The following is a 15,182-nucleotide window of genomic DNA, read 5'->3' as shown; positions in this document are numbered from 1 at the left end:
AGATGTTCCCACTGGCACCTTTGTACTTTCTCCCATGCTGCCCCTTGCACCTGGGAAGAGCTCTCCCGTGAACATCCGAAACCCTACCTCCTTCTCCACCTTCGACTCCCTCCTCAGAACTCTCCTTGGTCCTGAGGCCCACAAAAAACTTGACAGCCGCTAAGCGGTTGGTGTGCAGAGACCATTGCCTATTATGCTGACAAATATTGTCTCATTGTTTACTTGTACTACACTGTCTGCCTATACTGATGTTGTGGCTTGTCTTGCACTTAGAACGTCTGTTCCTTTGGGTAGGAGGTGCTATCTTTTTGTTCTATATGTACAGCACCTAGCACAATGGGGTCCTAGTCCATGACCCGGGCTCCTGGCTGCTGTGGCTAAATTCTTCGTGAATGAGTCGCTATTCTCCTTACCCTGCCATTGTAGGCATGCTGAGAGAAATAGTAACTTTTGTGTTGCCTGCCCTTCTGGTGCTCTGATTCTCTTGCTGACGTGTTTCACAGGAATGGAGCAATCTTCCCTTTCTCGGGTTTACTTTTTTCTTGGTTAGGTTATTCAGTCCTCTCCAAGGTTCTGGTATAAATCCATTTAATATTATAACCTTAAAGGATGACTTGTTGATTTCTCTTCAGCCACTAGATGTCTCTGCGTCTCTGTTTTTTTGTTGCATTTTAGTATCTTCCCTTACTTTTTATGAGGGGGTGACTTGTTCTTCCTCCTCCTTCTGACCATCTTAATTCAGCTTTTGTGTGTTTTGTGTAGATCAGTAGTACTTCCAGCTATAAGTGACAAAGTCCCAAACCCCTTATTAACTAAGATACTAATCTCCCTGAGGCTGTGAGGTGAATTGCACTGACTTTTCCATGACAAGTATTCTCATGACTTTGAGTGTCTTGCAAGCTCCGGGATCAATGAATTTTTCTGAGTCATGGCTGACTAATGGGTGTGTGTCCTTACGTGAAGTGTTTCAGCTCTCCTAATGAAAGGGAGAGGAGCTAAGATGTTAGGCTTGAAGTGATATGAACACTGCACACGATACAACTTTTTCAGGTTTTTATAAGAGTCTCCTCTTGACTTAAATTTAGTTCTCATTGTAATTTGCCAAATAAAGTTTGAAGAATACTGGTTCAGCAGTTCTCACGTTGACTTATTTTAAATTAGCATTGCTTCTCTATTTTAAATAGGGAAGAAGAACATTCTCTCGAGAAAGACGAAAACTTTCTATTTTGCATTCATAAAACTGCCAAGTTGAAACACACTCACTTATTATTTATTACCCCCGGCACACTCTTTAGCCTCAGGGCCCTGGTCACACTCAAATTTAGGTAACTACATACTGCTGTCCTGATTTCCCCTTCCAATTTCATAGATTAAACCCACAAGGAACCATTGTGATCATGGGCCACAGAATTTCCCCCTGCAATTCCTGCATCAAGCTCAATAACTTGCAGGTGAACCAGAGAACATATTTTTTAGAAAGAAATCCACTGTTGATTTGAAAGCCCTGAATTGATGGAGAATCCACGCCGTTCTCTTGTAAGTGGCTGCAGGGTTGCCACCCTTACCTATAAAAACTTGTGGCTTTTCCCAGTATGAATTTATGAAGTTTCCACTTTCAGTAAGTGGGTCGTTTTATCCCTTTTCTATCTTAGGGTATGTCTGCACTAGAATCACTACAGCATCACAGATGTAGTGACAGAAAGGGTGCTTCCCTTCCTGTGGTAAATCCATCCCTGTGGAGGCTGGTCTCCACTTGAAATGCTACGGTGGCACAACTGCAGAGCTTCATTAGAGACCCCACCTATGCCAACAGGCCGGGTTTTCCTGTCAGTGTAGGTAATCCACCTTACAATAGGGGGTGGCTAGGTTGATAGAACAATTTTCTGTGACCTAGCGCTGTCTACGCTGGGGGATAGGTCGGCATAACTACGTCTCTCAGGAGTGTGAATTTTTCATACCCCCGAGCGACATAACTAGGTCAAAATAACTTTTTGCGGTTGACCAGCCTTTTGAATCCTGTACTATTTAGATACTTCGACCACGTTCAGGTCACCTCTTAATCTTCTTTTTGTTAAGCTAAATAGATTGGACTGGTTTAATTTTTCACTGTACAGCAGGTTTTCCAGGCTTCAAAATCATTCTTGTGGCTCTTCTCTGAACTCTCTTTAGTTTGTCAATATCCTTTTTGAAGTTGGACATCAGCACTGGATATAGTATTTTAGTAACGGTTTTGCCAATGTTATATACAGAGGTAATTACACATCACCTATATTCCCCTACTTATACATCCAAGGGTCATCTTAGCCCTCTTAGCCACAGTGTTGCAGTGGTGTCTTGATTTTCTATGATTTTTTAAATCAGTGGTGTGTGGTACTAAGCTACCGAAGTCCAAGAACGTTATGTCAACACAACTCTCTCAAATCAAATTCTTAGCTTCATCAAGAAACAATACCAAGTTTGTTTGAAAAAGCCTGTTTTTCATAAAACTTAACTGGCATTTAATTCTGCTACCATCTTTAATTCTTTATTGATTGCCTTATTTAACCATTCTATTATTGGTGCCCAGCATTGATGTCAAGCTAATTGGCCTATATTTACACAGATTACCCCATTTACCCGTTATAAATATTGGCACAACACTACCTTTCTTCCTCTGGAACTTCCCTAGAGTTCAAGTTTATTTAAAATGAGCATTGAGTGTTCATTTTGTTCCTTGGCCAAATCTTTTAAAACTGTTGGATACAAGTTATACTGCCCTGCTGATTTTTAAACATTTTTAACTTTGGAAGACGCTGTTTAACAGCTTCCTTAATTAATATTTGATTGGAACGTGTTTTTTCACTGTATATGAATACAGCACCTGGCTTCTTTCCAAATACAGAGCAGGAATAGTTATTGAATGCTTCTTCTGCCTTGTCTGTATCAGACAGTTTTATCATCTTGCCAAGTGATGAATTCCTGATACGTTTAAAAAACATTGTCCTTAACCTTAGATTTTTTTCATTGATATCTTTAGCTTTCTTTATCTTATATTGCATTTCATAACTTCATATTTGTTGCTGTTAACTTTTCCTTTTCCCCATTTGTTATACTTTGTCTTTATTTTGTGTTGCTGCTTTCACTTCCCCGCTAAACCAGGATTCTTTAATCAGTGCAGCCACCTTACATGATTGTGGAATTGCAAATCAGATCATGTTCACTTGCACTTAAGTAACCACTGATTCTTAGTTCAGTGATCAATTCATCTTTATCCATCAGAATGAGAGGTCTACTGTAGAATTAACCGGTGTTGGTTGCATTAATTCTAGTGTTAGAAAATTATCATTTAAATCAAGGGTCTCAAACTGGCGGCCGACAGAGTTATTTCCTGCAGCCCACCATAGGCATGGACTACACCAGCAGCCAAGCTCCCAGGAGCGGGGACGTGGCGCACTCAGGGGAGGAGGTGGAGAAGAGGCGGGGCCAGGATTTGGGGAAGGGGTGGAGTGGGGGCGGGGCCATGGGGGGGGCTTTAACCTAACTAATTCTAAAAGTAAGCGCATGTTGTTTGAGTGAGGTGCATTACTGAGTGTTTATATTTTATTAAAACCCCTCTTCACATTAGTTTTTAAAAAGTTAGTACATTGACTTTTAATCGCATACTATATTACTCTTCATTTTTTTCATTTTTGACTATACTTTTGTATCGTTGTATGAAAAGGTTTCAGTGATGCGGCCCTCGGGCCAATATACTAGTCCTCATGTAGCCTTGTGGTGGTTTGAGTTTGAGATCCCCGATTTAGATACTGTTTTCTTCCTAAAAGAAAAGGAGTACTCATGGCACCTTAGAGACTAACAAATTTATTTGAGCATACGCTTTCGTGAGCTACAGCTCACTTCATTGGATACATGCATCCGATGAAGTGAGCTGTAGCTCACGAAAGCGTATGCTCAAATAAATTTGTTAGTCTCTAAGGTGCCACAAGTACTCCTTTTCTTTTTGCGAATACAGATTAACATGGCTGCTACTCTGAAACCTGTTTTCTTCCTGGCTATCCCATAGTGTTGGGGTAAAATGTTAAACAGAAACTGTGGTGCACCCCAGATGTGACTGCATTTCAATGGTAGTTGAAGTGGTGTAGCCAAAAAAGGTTTTCTATTGTCTTTCTGCTCCCGTTCCTATTCCTAGGGGCAGCAGGGGACTGATATGGTCTCTGGTATAAGTTTGAGCAGTCTCAGGGTTGATTCAAGTTACACTGGCTGATAACCATCCCAAGGTTCCATGCTCCCCTTACGGGGGACAGGGGACTGTTGTAGGGTGACCAGATGTCCTGATTTTGGGGTCTTTTTCTTATATAGGCTCCTATTACTCCCCCAACCCCTGTTCAGATTTTTCACAGTTGCTGCCTGGTCACCACCAACTGTTGTTAAGTTGGTATAGCTCGTTGTATGCCAGACAGGGATTTCTATCACCAGTAGAGTACTCCACTGCCCACTCGAGCCATCTTTCTGGTCCTTTTGCATCACCAGAGTGATAGGAAAGCGATTTGTGAGACCAAGCCTCTGGCTCACAGTTTTTCAAGTGATGGAGCTGACCAATACATATAAACTCAATTGTGTTTTCCATTCCAGGTGGTAAAGGTTGGAATAGTGGAACAGTCCTCAGCAACATCAGGTAATAGAACCTTTGTCTGCTTTTCATTGCCGTCTGTAGCATTCCAGATTGGAGCTGTAATATCTACATTATGGGAATGCATGAATGCATAGGTTTAGTGGCTCAAGGTCAGAGTTAGCAATCATGGCATGTTAGGGCTTGTTGACAGGGCGAAAGTTATGCCAGTATAAGATAGGGTGTGAATTTAAAGCGCTAAACTCCCCATGTGGTTGCACTATTCTGGTATAAAAGGGCCTTTTTTCTGGCTTCGTTTATGTCTCTTTGGAAGTGATTTAAGTTCAGCAGAAAAAATCCACTCTTATCCCAGAATAAGTATGTTCACATGGGATGTTTATGCTGGTATAACTGGAAAAAATTTGGTGTAGACAACCACTAAAAAAAAGTGCAACATCAGTGTAAACTTGAATTCAGTGCCTGGGTTCATTTGACATACATAGTAATAAGGTTCAGAGTTTGTTTCCTGATTAAATCTGTAAGCCACTTATGTGCACTTGGAGAACAGCAGCTCAGACTCTAGCAGCCTGTTGTGCTGTCACAATCTCATTGCAGTCCTCCAACAGAAATAGGAGTGGAGGATATTCGCTAAAATTGTCACACATGCAAGAACTACATGAAAAGAACAGTTAGGGTTACATAAGCAAGCACTCAAATGGAATTAGGGAGCTCTATGCAACCTTAATGCAGCCCCTTGTGGGTCTGGATTTATGGTCTTTAATTACATGATCACATACTATTTTGTCCACAGGATCTGCCTTATTCAGTGCACAGGATGGACAGCTATTCAATATTTTACTCCTGGGTGTTCAGCATGAGGCCTCAGGCTTTATGGACTGCACAACCCTCCACTGATGACAGAATTACTCATTTCCAAGTTGGCTTTTCTGTGATGCTTGTCACCAGTAGTATCTGAGTGTTTCACAAACATAGATTAATCTTCATGACACCCCTGTAAGGTGAGGGGGTATTGTCCCCATTTTACAGATGGAGAATCGAGGCACAGAGATTAACATCTGAAGTATCCACTAATTTTAGGTGCCCAATTTGAAATGCCCAGGATCTGATTTTTTTCAGAGTATTTGGCATTATATAGCACTTTATATGTTGCAAGCACATCTCCCATTGACTTCATCTGCAGCTGTGAGTGCTCAGCACTTCTGCAAATCAGAGCTCATGGTTTTAAGTTGGGCCCCAGAAAATGAGAAACTCACAATTAGTGATCACCTATGGAAAGTCTGGTTTAAGTGACTTGTGCAGCATCATTTTGGGATGTATAAGTAGGGGCATAGCGAGCAGATCGAGGGACGTGATCGTCCCCCTCTATTCGACATTGGTGAGGCCTCATCTGGAGTTACTGTGTCCAGTTTTGGGCCCCACACTACAAGAAGGATGTGGATAAATTGGAGAGAGTCCAGCGAAGGGCAACAAAAATGGGTCTGGAACACATGACTTATGAGGAGAGGCTGGGGGAACTGGGATTGTGTAGTCTGCAGAAGAGAAGAATGAGGGGGGATTTGATAGCTGCTTTCAACTACCTGAGGTGGTTCTAGACTATTTTCAGTGGTAGAAGAGGACAGGACAAGGAGTAATGGTCTCAAGTTGCAGTGGGGGAGGTTTAGGTTGGATATTAGGAAAAACTTTTTCACTAGGAGGGTGGTGAAACACTGGAATGCGTTACCTAGGGAGGTGGTAGAATCTCCTTCCTTAGAAGTTATTAAGGTCAGGCTTGACAAAGCCCTGGCTGGGATTATTTAATTGGGGATTGGTCCTGCTTTGAGCAGGGGGTTGGACTAGATGACCTCCTGAGGTCCCTTCCAACCCTGATATTCTATGATTATATATGATTCTATGATCATATAGTACTCGGTGGCAGGGGCAGGGATAGAATCCAGTTCTCCAGGGCAGCATTTGACTGCCTTAACCATGAGACTGTCCTTTCTCTTCCTGCCTCGTTCACTACAACCCTTCCAAATTCTGCAACAAATGGAGCAGGAGTGCTATAGACAACAGCCTCCTTCACTACACAGCCCTAATTCATCCCCAGAGCAGGCCCTCCTGTGCACTGAATGAAGCCGGGGTTTTGTGGAAAAAATAGCATGTGAGCACTGCTCAGTCTCAGTCCCCTCCACTCCAGCTTCTTGTTCAAGTCTTTGCCCCGCCGTACCAGTTCTCCCCCAGCACACTGGCTCCTCGTCAGATCTGTCTCCTCCCCCTTTCTCCTGCCCAACTCTCCCTGTGGTCGTCTTATTATCTTGGTCTTGCTCACAGTGTCCAACCCCCATCTAGTTTCCCTCCCTGGCTCCCAGTCTCCTTTATCAGCTTGACAGGCTCCTTGTCCCAATCTACTCCAGGTCCCCTCTGCACTCAAATCAGGCAGCTTCCTCCTCCATGCTGCCTGGGCTCAGCAAGCGGTCATCTGCTCTCAGTTCAGGAGCCCAGACCTGGCATAGTCCAGAGCTGCAGCTCCAGGGATAGTCCTGCTCACCTTTGAGCTGGAGCATGCTCAGTTCAGATAGAATGTTCAGGAAATTTAGCAGCTAAAAATCTAAGAATTCTTTGAGCAAACTGCAATTTTCAAAGGCTTCTAACTTGGTCAAATTTGAGCGGATTTTCATGGGAAAAGCAAATGATACCTCCCTGATACAAAAGCCAACCCCTACTAATTTTTAGTCCCTTTTGAAAAGCGTGGGGGTGCTAGAGCTCTTTAAAGAAAGTTGCCAGAATGTCCTAACCTTATTCTCTGAAACCGTTGAGCCATTTTGGCTGAAACCCCCCCACCTCCCCTCAAAATCGGACACCTGGCATTGAAAGTTTCAGCCCAAGCAATTAGCAAATTGAGCTTGGGATGTACAAACAGCTACCAATATCCTCTGTACATCGCCGCCCTGACACACACTGTTACCTTAGGAATGTTTTAGTCTGCTAAATTGCTGCGACTGCTTCTTGTATCCCTCCACCAGTAAAGCCACATGCCTTGTTACCATGGTCTGGATTGGCCCTAGACCTGTGCATGGAGGGAACCCTACATATGTGGCTCTCTTTCCTACACCGCAGGACTCTGCCATGTACTTGGCACCATCCCATCCCACTCTATCCCTCTGGAGGCTTCTCCGCAAGGTCCAAGGGAGTGAGTTCAGGAGGCCTAGGGCAGATGGAGTGAGGGAAACAGGTGGGGAGAAGACGTGAATATTAGTCAAAAATAATACAACAGCAGGTTGTATTTATTCTCTGCAGCTCCCTGTGTCCATCTCAGGGTTTGAGGGTCATCTGTGGCCAGGATGCTGGGCGCTGGAGCACCACAGAGGCCCACAATCTTAAGGTGGATGGCTTTGTTCTCCCGTATATCCCCTTAGCTCTGCCAGGTTTTGGTTTCTTCTGCAGAGGACAAACCATCCCCATTGGGACACTCTGGGAGGAGGCCTACAAGAGGATCCTCAGACTTCCCCCGGCTATTGCCACGGGACTTTCTGTGACGCTTCCTTGGGTACCCAGGGCTGTGAGGCACCTTGCTACCATGTGACTTTAGTGTGAGGAAGCAGAGTCTGTATCTGCCAGGGATCAGCTTCCCAACTCCACTGACCCTGGGCAGCACCAGCCCTGCCCTCTGGGCCTCGGAGGCCCCACTGTCGCTCTGCAGGTTAGCAGTTGGCACACTCCTGCATTCTCTGAGCATCTACCTGGAGTGTCCAGGAACTGCTCCATTGGACACTCGCAGCATTCACAGATTCCCTGTCTCAAAGGAACAGTACACCCCCGTTTACCAGTTCCACCTCAGTTCACCACCCCGCTTCACACAGCACTTAGACAGGGTTATAGTGAAAGCAAGTATACGTTTATTTAACAAAGGATGGAGATGCAAGTAGAAATATTGGAAAAAAGGGTTCTTCGAGTGATTGCTCATGTGTATTCCACAATAGGTGTGCGTGCTCGCGACGTGCACCAGTGCCAGAAGTTTTTCCCCTAGCAGTACCCATAAGGGGGAGCCCCCCCGGCAGCATCTTCCTGCCGTGGAAAAAGGGGGGGCTGTGCTCCCCCCACCCTCAGTTCCTTCTTGCCACCAGTGGAGGTGCGTTGAAACTGCTCAGCTCCAGCTTTGCTGCGGCTTGTCCCCAGAACTCTTCATTTGTTCAATAGTACCTGTAGTCAGTTAGCTAATTTAGTTAGTTTAGTTAGTCATTGAACCCGGGCCAGGGCATGCCCCGCGCCCCAGGCTTTAAGTCAGGAGGCTCTTGTAGGTGCTCTATGCCAAGGAGCGACCTGCACGCGGATTGTCTGCACTGCTTGGGAGAAACCCATATCAGCGAAAGGTGCAAGCTCTGCAAGTCTTTTAAGCCCTGGACTAAAAAAGAAAGGGACATTAGGCTCCGGGCCATCCTGATGGAGTCGGCACTGACCCCGACCCCGGCATGCCCTCCGAACCGGTACCCGGCACTGTGGCGTCAGTACGCGGAGACCCTCTGGTACGCACACCTATTGTGGAATACCCTCTGGTGGGCACTGCTTCCCATCCACGGGGCACGCCAAGAGGACTGGAAAGACTCCCTCTTCACAGCGGCGCCGAGGGAAGTCTGGGACAGAGGCTAGGCCCATGTCGGGTAGTCCTTGATCCCCATCAGGCCCTAGGCCTACGACTCACGTTGAGCGGAGTAGCCCGGCCCCTTCAGAGCAGGCCTCTCCGGATGTCCAGATGCCATCTACGCCCGAAGCCCTCCAGGCAGCCAGGGACATCATGTCCATGCCAGTGCCCGGAGCTCCACTGATGTCGGCCCCATGCTCCAGAGGCAAGCCGCCACTGGGATCACCACAGTTGCAACCGGCCTGGTACCGGTCTCGGTCGAAGGAACGTTCCCGACACAGGTCACCATCCAGCGACCCTTCAGGGCTCGGTTCATGTGGATCACCCTCCATGCTGGCCAGACTGTCCGGATGGGTGCTGTCTGACCGGGACTCCCAGCACCAGGACTCCCAGCACTGTCCAGATGGGTGCCGTCTGACCGGGACTCACAGTCTTTGCAAAGCGAACATCAACAGGACCATGGCGGACGTCGCCATCTGTCCTCGTCTTGCAGGAGATACTGCAGTCGGTCATGGCATGATCGTCGACGCCTTTCCCGCTCAGACTCCTGTTCCAAGTCTCCGCCAAGGCACCATAGCCCCGGGCATTGATAGCCAGCATCTTGCCAATGCGGGTCCACCCGTCGAGGCTGTTCGCAGAGCAGCTACTACCGTTGGTGCCGCTCCTCCATGTCGAGATCGCAGTCCCGTGGCCGACGTAGGTCCCAACACCGCCAATACTCCCGGTCCAAAGGCAGCAGTGGACCATTTGCCAGCCTGGCCTCCCCTCGCAGCTGCCCATCTACAGGCCAAGCTAGCCAGCCCGAACAGCCAGCCCCGCTGGTGCCACAGCAAGTGCAGTGGCACCAAGCATCGTGGCCGGCCCAGTGGTACCAGTGGGCACCGTGACCTCGGGCGCAGCCCTTGATGCGGGCTCGCTCAGTGTCCGGGGCCTCAGAAGCACCGTCGGCGTCCATCTTTAGACCGCCAGAAAAAAGGTCGGTGGGATCTGTGTCCTTGGTACGGTGCCTGGAGTCTGACCCAGTGTGACAGGGTCGGGCCAGATGGCTACAGGAGAGTAATAAAAGGCAGATATATTAGCCCCAGGCTAAGTAGGTCCCTTTTCCCTGGGGAAGGTAACAGGGAAGGTTCCAGAACAATCAGGAACCTTCTGGAGACAATTAAGACAGGCTGATTAGAACACCTGGAGCCAATCAAGAAGCTGTTAGAATCAATTAAGGCAAGCTAATCAGAGCACCTGAGTTTTAAAAAGGAGCTCACTTCAGTTTGTGGTGTGCGTGTGAGGAGCTGGGAGCAGGAGGCACTAGGAGCTGAGAGTGAGGAGTACAAGCATTATCAGACACCAGGAGGAAGGTCCTATGGTGAGGATGAAGAAGGTGTTGGGAGGAGGCCATGGGGAAGTAGCCCAGGTAGTTGTAGCTGTCGCACAGCTGTTCCAGGAGGCACTCTAGACAGCTGCATTCCCTAGGGCCCTGGGCTGGAACCCGGAGTAGAGGGCGGGACTGGATTCCCCCCAGACCTCCCAACTCCTGGTCAGACACAGGAGAAGTTGACCTGGACTGTGGGTTCACGAAAATGGCTAAACTGAGGGCTGCCGTGAAGCTCCAAGGCGAGCAAATCCGCCAATAAGCACAAGACCCACCAAGGTAGAGGAGGAACTTAGTCACACCAGGTGGTGGATCCGCCGGTGCTGGACGACACCCAAAGCACCGCACCCGCTTCGTCCCATCCGGAGGAGCTGATTGAGGCCCCGCCCCCCTCAGTCCCACAGGAGGACTACCTGGCTCACCAAGACCTAAAAAGGGTGGCAGCAAGCCTCCACCTCCAGGCTGAGGTCCTCAGACTCCCTGTTCAATGTGCTGTCCCCTTCAGCACCGGGCAGGGTGGCCTTGCCACTCCATGAAGGGGTGGCAAGAATTTCAAATGCCCTGTGCTAAACACCAGCCTCGTTGGCTCCCATCTCTAAAAAGGCGGAGCGCAAGTACTTTGTATCCACGAAGGGACACAAGTATCTGTATACCCACCTGGCACCCAACTCCTTGGTGGTCGAGTCAGTCAACCACAGGGAGCGGCAGGGGCAACCAGCCCCGACCCCCAAGAACAAAGACTCTCGGAGGCTGGATACTTTTGGGAGAAAAGTTTATTCGTCGTCAAGCTTTCAGCTACGAGTAGCAAACCATCAGGCTCTCCTGGGTCACTACGAGTTTAACCTCTGGGAATCCCCAAGTTTGAGGACTCCCTCCGGGAGCGCGATAAGAAGGAGTTTAAGGTGCTCGTGGAGGAAGGGACTGCGGCCGCAAGGGCATCCCTGCAGGCTGCTTCAGATGCAGTAGACACTGCCGCACAGTCCATAGCCTTGGCGGCATCCATGAGACAAGCATCATGGCTTCTGCTCTCTGGGCTCTCCAGCGAAGTGCAGTCGTCAATGCAGGATCTCCCTTTCGATGGGAAGGCTCTGTTTGCTGAGGAAACAGACACACGGCTGCATGGCATGAAAGACTCCCGCACGACTCTCCAGACCTTGGGCCTCTATGTCCCTCCTCCGGCAAAACCCAAGTTCAAGCTGCAGCAGGCTCCTGCCTAGGCTGCCCTCCCAAAGTACGAGGCCGCCCACAAAAAGCAGCGGGACTATAGAAAGCGCCCGCAGCGGCAATCCCGGCCTGCCCACAGCCTGGATCTTCTAAGAACAAGCAGGCGGGCAAAAGGTGCTTTTGATGGGATGCTTGGGGATACCCTGCCAGTTCTCAGCAGGGACCTATCCCCAGTAAAGCTCCTTTTCTCCAATCGGTTGTGTACTTCCCTCCCGGAATGGTCGTGGCTCACCTCGGACCGGTAGGTCCTCAGCACCATCTCCTGAGGTTACACCCTTCAGTTTACCTCTTCCCCACCCAACCGCCCCGTCCCTTCCGGGGGACCCCTCTCACGAGGCCCTGCTCAAGTAGGAGGTGGGGCAGCTCCTGGACCTAGGAGCTATAGAGGCGATGCCCGAGGAGTTCCGCTTTACAAAGTGTATGGCGGTGGTAGCGGCCTACCTCAGATGGCGGGCGGTCCAAATATTCCCATATCTGGATGACTGGCTAGTCAAAGGCACCTCCAGGTAACAGGTTAGGGATCATGTGGCACTCCTCCTGTCCACATGTACTGCCCTGGGCCTGTTGATAAACAATACCAAATCCACATTAGTCCCGGTCCAACACATAGAGTTTAGCTGGGCGCTACTGGACGCAGTGTCGGCCAGGGCCGCGACCCTGAAAGGACTCATTGATTGGGTCACAAGGTTCCCCGTGACGACAGCCAGGGTTTGCCTGCATCTGCTGGGTCACATGTCTGCGTGAACATATGTGGTCTGTCACGCCAGACTCAGAATGAGGCCCCTCCAGCTGTGGCTGGCCTCACAGTTCTCCCAGGCCACGGACAGAATGGACAAAGTCCTCACCGTACCGAACTCGGTGATCACCTCCCTGCGGTGGTGGTCCGTCCCAAACAACATGCTCCAAGGGGTCCCATTCAGGGACAGGTCCCCATCATTGGATCTGGTGTCCGACGCGTCGGACCTGGGTTGCGGGGCCCATGTGGTGAACTTTCAGACCCAAGGCCTGTGGTCGATACAAACCTACCCCATCATATAAACGTCAAGGAACTCAAGGCGGTGTGACTGGCGTGTATGGTCTTCTGCTCGCACCTGGAGGGCCAGATAGTCAGGGTCGTCACGGACAACACAGCCTCGATGTTCTATATCAACAGACAAGGCGGGGCCCAATCCTCTGCCCTCTGCCACGAAGCCCTCCATCTGTGGGACTTCTGTATAGCCCACGACATCTACCTAAAAGCCTTTCACCTGCCGAGCACCCGGAATGTGAGGGTGGATCTCCTGAGCAGGGATTATTCCTCTCAGCACGAGTGGTTTCTACACCCGGAAGTGGCTCACCAGCTCTTCCGAAGGTGGGGTACTCCCCAGGTGGACCTATTTGCAACCCAGCAGAACTGATGATGGCCCCGGTTCTGCGCCAGGGGGGCCTAGGGAGGGGCGCTATCTCTGATGCCTTTCCCCTGTCCTGATCAGGCCAGCTGCCTTCATGGCCCACGTCCCCATCCAGGACATTTGTAGGGCCGCCACGTGGTCTTTGGTTCACATGTTCACCTCACACTATGCGATCGTCTCCCAGGCCAGGGATGATGCCGGGGTCGGCAGGGCTGTCCTCCGTCCCGAGAACTTGTGAACTCCTACCCACCTCCAACAGATATAGCTTGGAATCACCTATTGTGGAATACACATGAGCAATCACTCGAAGAGGAAAAGACAGTTACCTTTTCCATGACTGGTCTTCTTTGAGATGTGTTGCTCACGTCTATTCCACATCCCACTCTCCTTCCCTTCTGTCAGAGTTGTCTAGCAAGAAGGAACTGAGGGTGGGGGGAGCGCAGCTCTCCTTATACTGCTCCAGGCAGGTGCCGCTCCAGGGGTCACGGGGGGGCGCTCCCCCCTACAGGTACTGCTAGGGGGAAAACTTCCAGCACCGCTGCATGTGGCGAGCACGCACACCTATTGTGGAATAGACATGAGCAGCACATCTCGAAGAACACCAGTTATAGAAAAGGTAACTGTCTTTTACATATACAATAAAATCATAACATGCATTCTAGAGCGTAGACTTAAAGAACAAGAGACTCGTGTCTTGCAGAGTATTACTCACCCCAAATCCTTGCAGCGCTTTACAGCCAGGCATGGCTGTCATCCCCTTTTACCTAGACAAGCATGTTTGTCAGTTTGCCTCCTCTGAACTATTCAGTGTGTCTCTTTGCGCTTCAAGATATACCAGACCAATCCGATGTCTGTGTTTGTCAATAGGACATCCTCCTGCTGTTTGTTCCTTCCTCTAGGTTTTGCAATTTCTAACTTTGCACCTGGTTCAGTGTGCAAATAGGCCTACAGTGTGTGGCATACATACACAAATGGTCAGATGGCGGAAGAGGCCTGTTACTGCCTGCCTGAAAGGAATTATCTCCACAGTCTGGCACCTCCTGGTGACCTGCCTCAACTCCAAGACCTTGAGAGCATAATTTTCAGTATAGATACATAGCTCCTTTACCATTATCCATACACACATTTCACAATGATTATGGCAACCAGTGGGCTACTGGCTCTCAGTAGCGATCTCACATGCCACCCTTCGGTGAACTATTATGCAGATACCCAACCCTGGGGATCCCTGTAAATCCCTGTGCACCCCCGGACCCTCTGCCAGTTGGCACCAATGGGTGCCTAGGTCATACTTTCCCAGGAGGAAAATATCTTGGCCTCTGAGTCCAACTGTGCAGGGTTCATAGGGCAGGAGAGACTAAAGCTGATCTGTCAGAACACATGAAAAATGATATTTTAGTGTTACTGCATGAGCCTGACTCTTTGGGCCCTCTGTAGAGCTGGACGGGAGCACCGGGCCCTGTTGGGGGAACAAACAAGCTCCCGTTTGTAGCCCTGAAAGGCCATGAGATACCTGACTCTAGCACTGACATGTTAATGTCTAGAGAAGCTGCACTGATTTGGCTGCACCAGCCATGTCCTGGGCCTCTGAAGGAGGGAGGGGGGAGAGGAGGGGACGGGAGGGAGAGCCCACACTGGTGGGCGGCAATATGGAGCAGGCCCCTGGGAGGCAGCACATGTTTCGAATTGCATCCATTAGGAGTTCCCAATTGGCTCCAGGCAAGTGTATTAGTGGGGGATGAGGTGGGAAGTGGGGGTGCGAGTGCATGTGCTTGCACGTAACGTCAAATGTGGAACACCCGCCTGTGAAAGCAGGCCATTCGCACCAGGCGGCAGCAATAAAGAGCACAGGGGCTGCTTTTAGAGTCACCTTCACGTCGTCGTGGGGCTGGGCTACATACAAACATACGCCAGTGTAGTTAATTTACTTGGAATTAACCGTGTCGATTCAAACAGAACATTCTTAATCCTAAA

General features: G+C 49.2%; 1 protein-coding gene across 9 annotated transcripts in view; it reads left to right on the top strand.

Moving 5' to 3' along the window:
* The window catches only part of PACS2 (phosphofurin acidic cluster sorting protein 2), a 174,671-nt gene that overhangs the window by 134,294 nt on the left and 25,195 nt on the right, over positions 1–15,182 (top strand). For all 9 annotated transcript variants that reach the window (XM_075131449.1, XM_048861946.2, XM_075131446.1 and 6 more), the window contains one exon: positions 4,612–4,654. In XM_075131449.1, the coding sequence (XP_074987550.1) occupies positions 4,612–4,654 (43 nt within the window). The remainder of the gene's footprint in view (positions 1–4,611; positions 4,655–15,182) is intronic.

The sequence above is a fragment of the Caretta caretta genome, chromosome 8 (genome assembly GCF_965140235.1).
Source record: "Caretta caretta isolate rCarCar2 chromosome 8, rCarCar1.hap1, whole genome shotgun sequence".
NCBI classification, from domain to species: Eukaryota; Metazoa; Chordata; order Testudines; family Cheloniidae; genus Caretta; species Caretta caretta.
The sequence above is the reverse complement of the archived record's forward strand: the minus strand, read 5'-3'. Positions and strand labels throughout refer to the sequence as shown.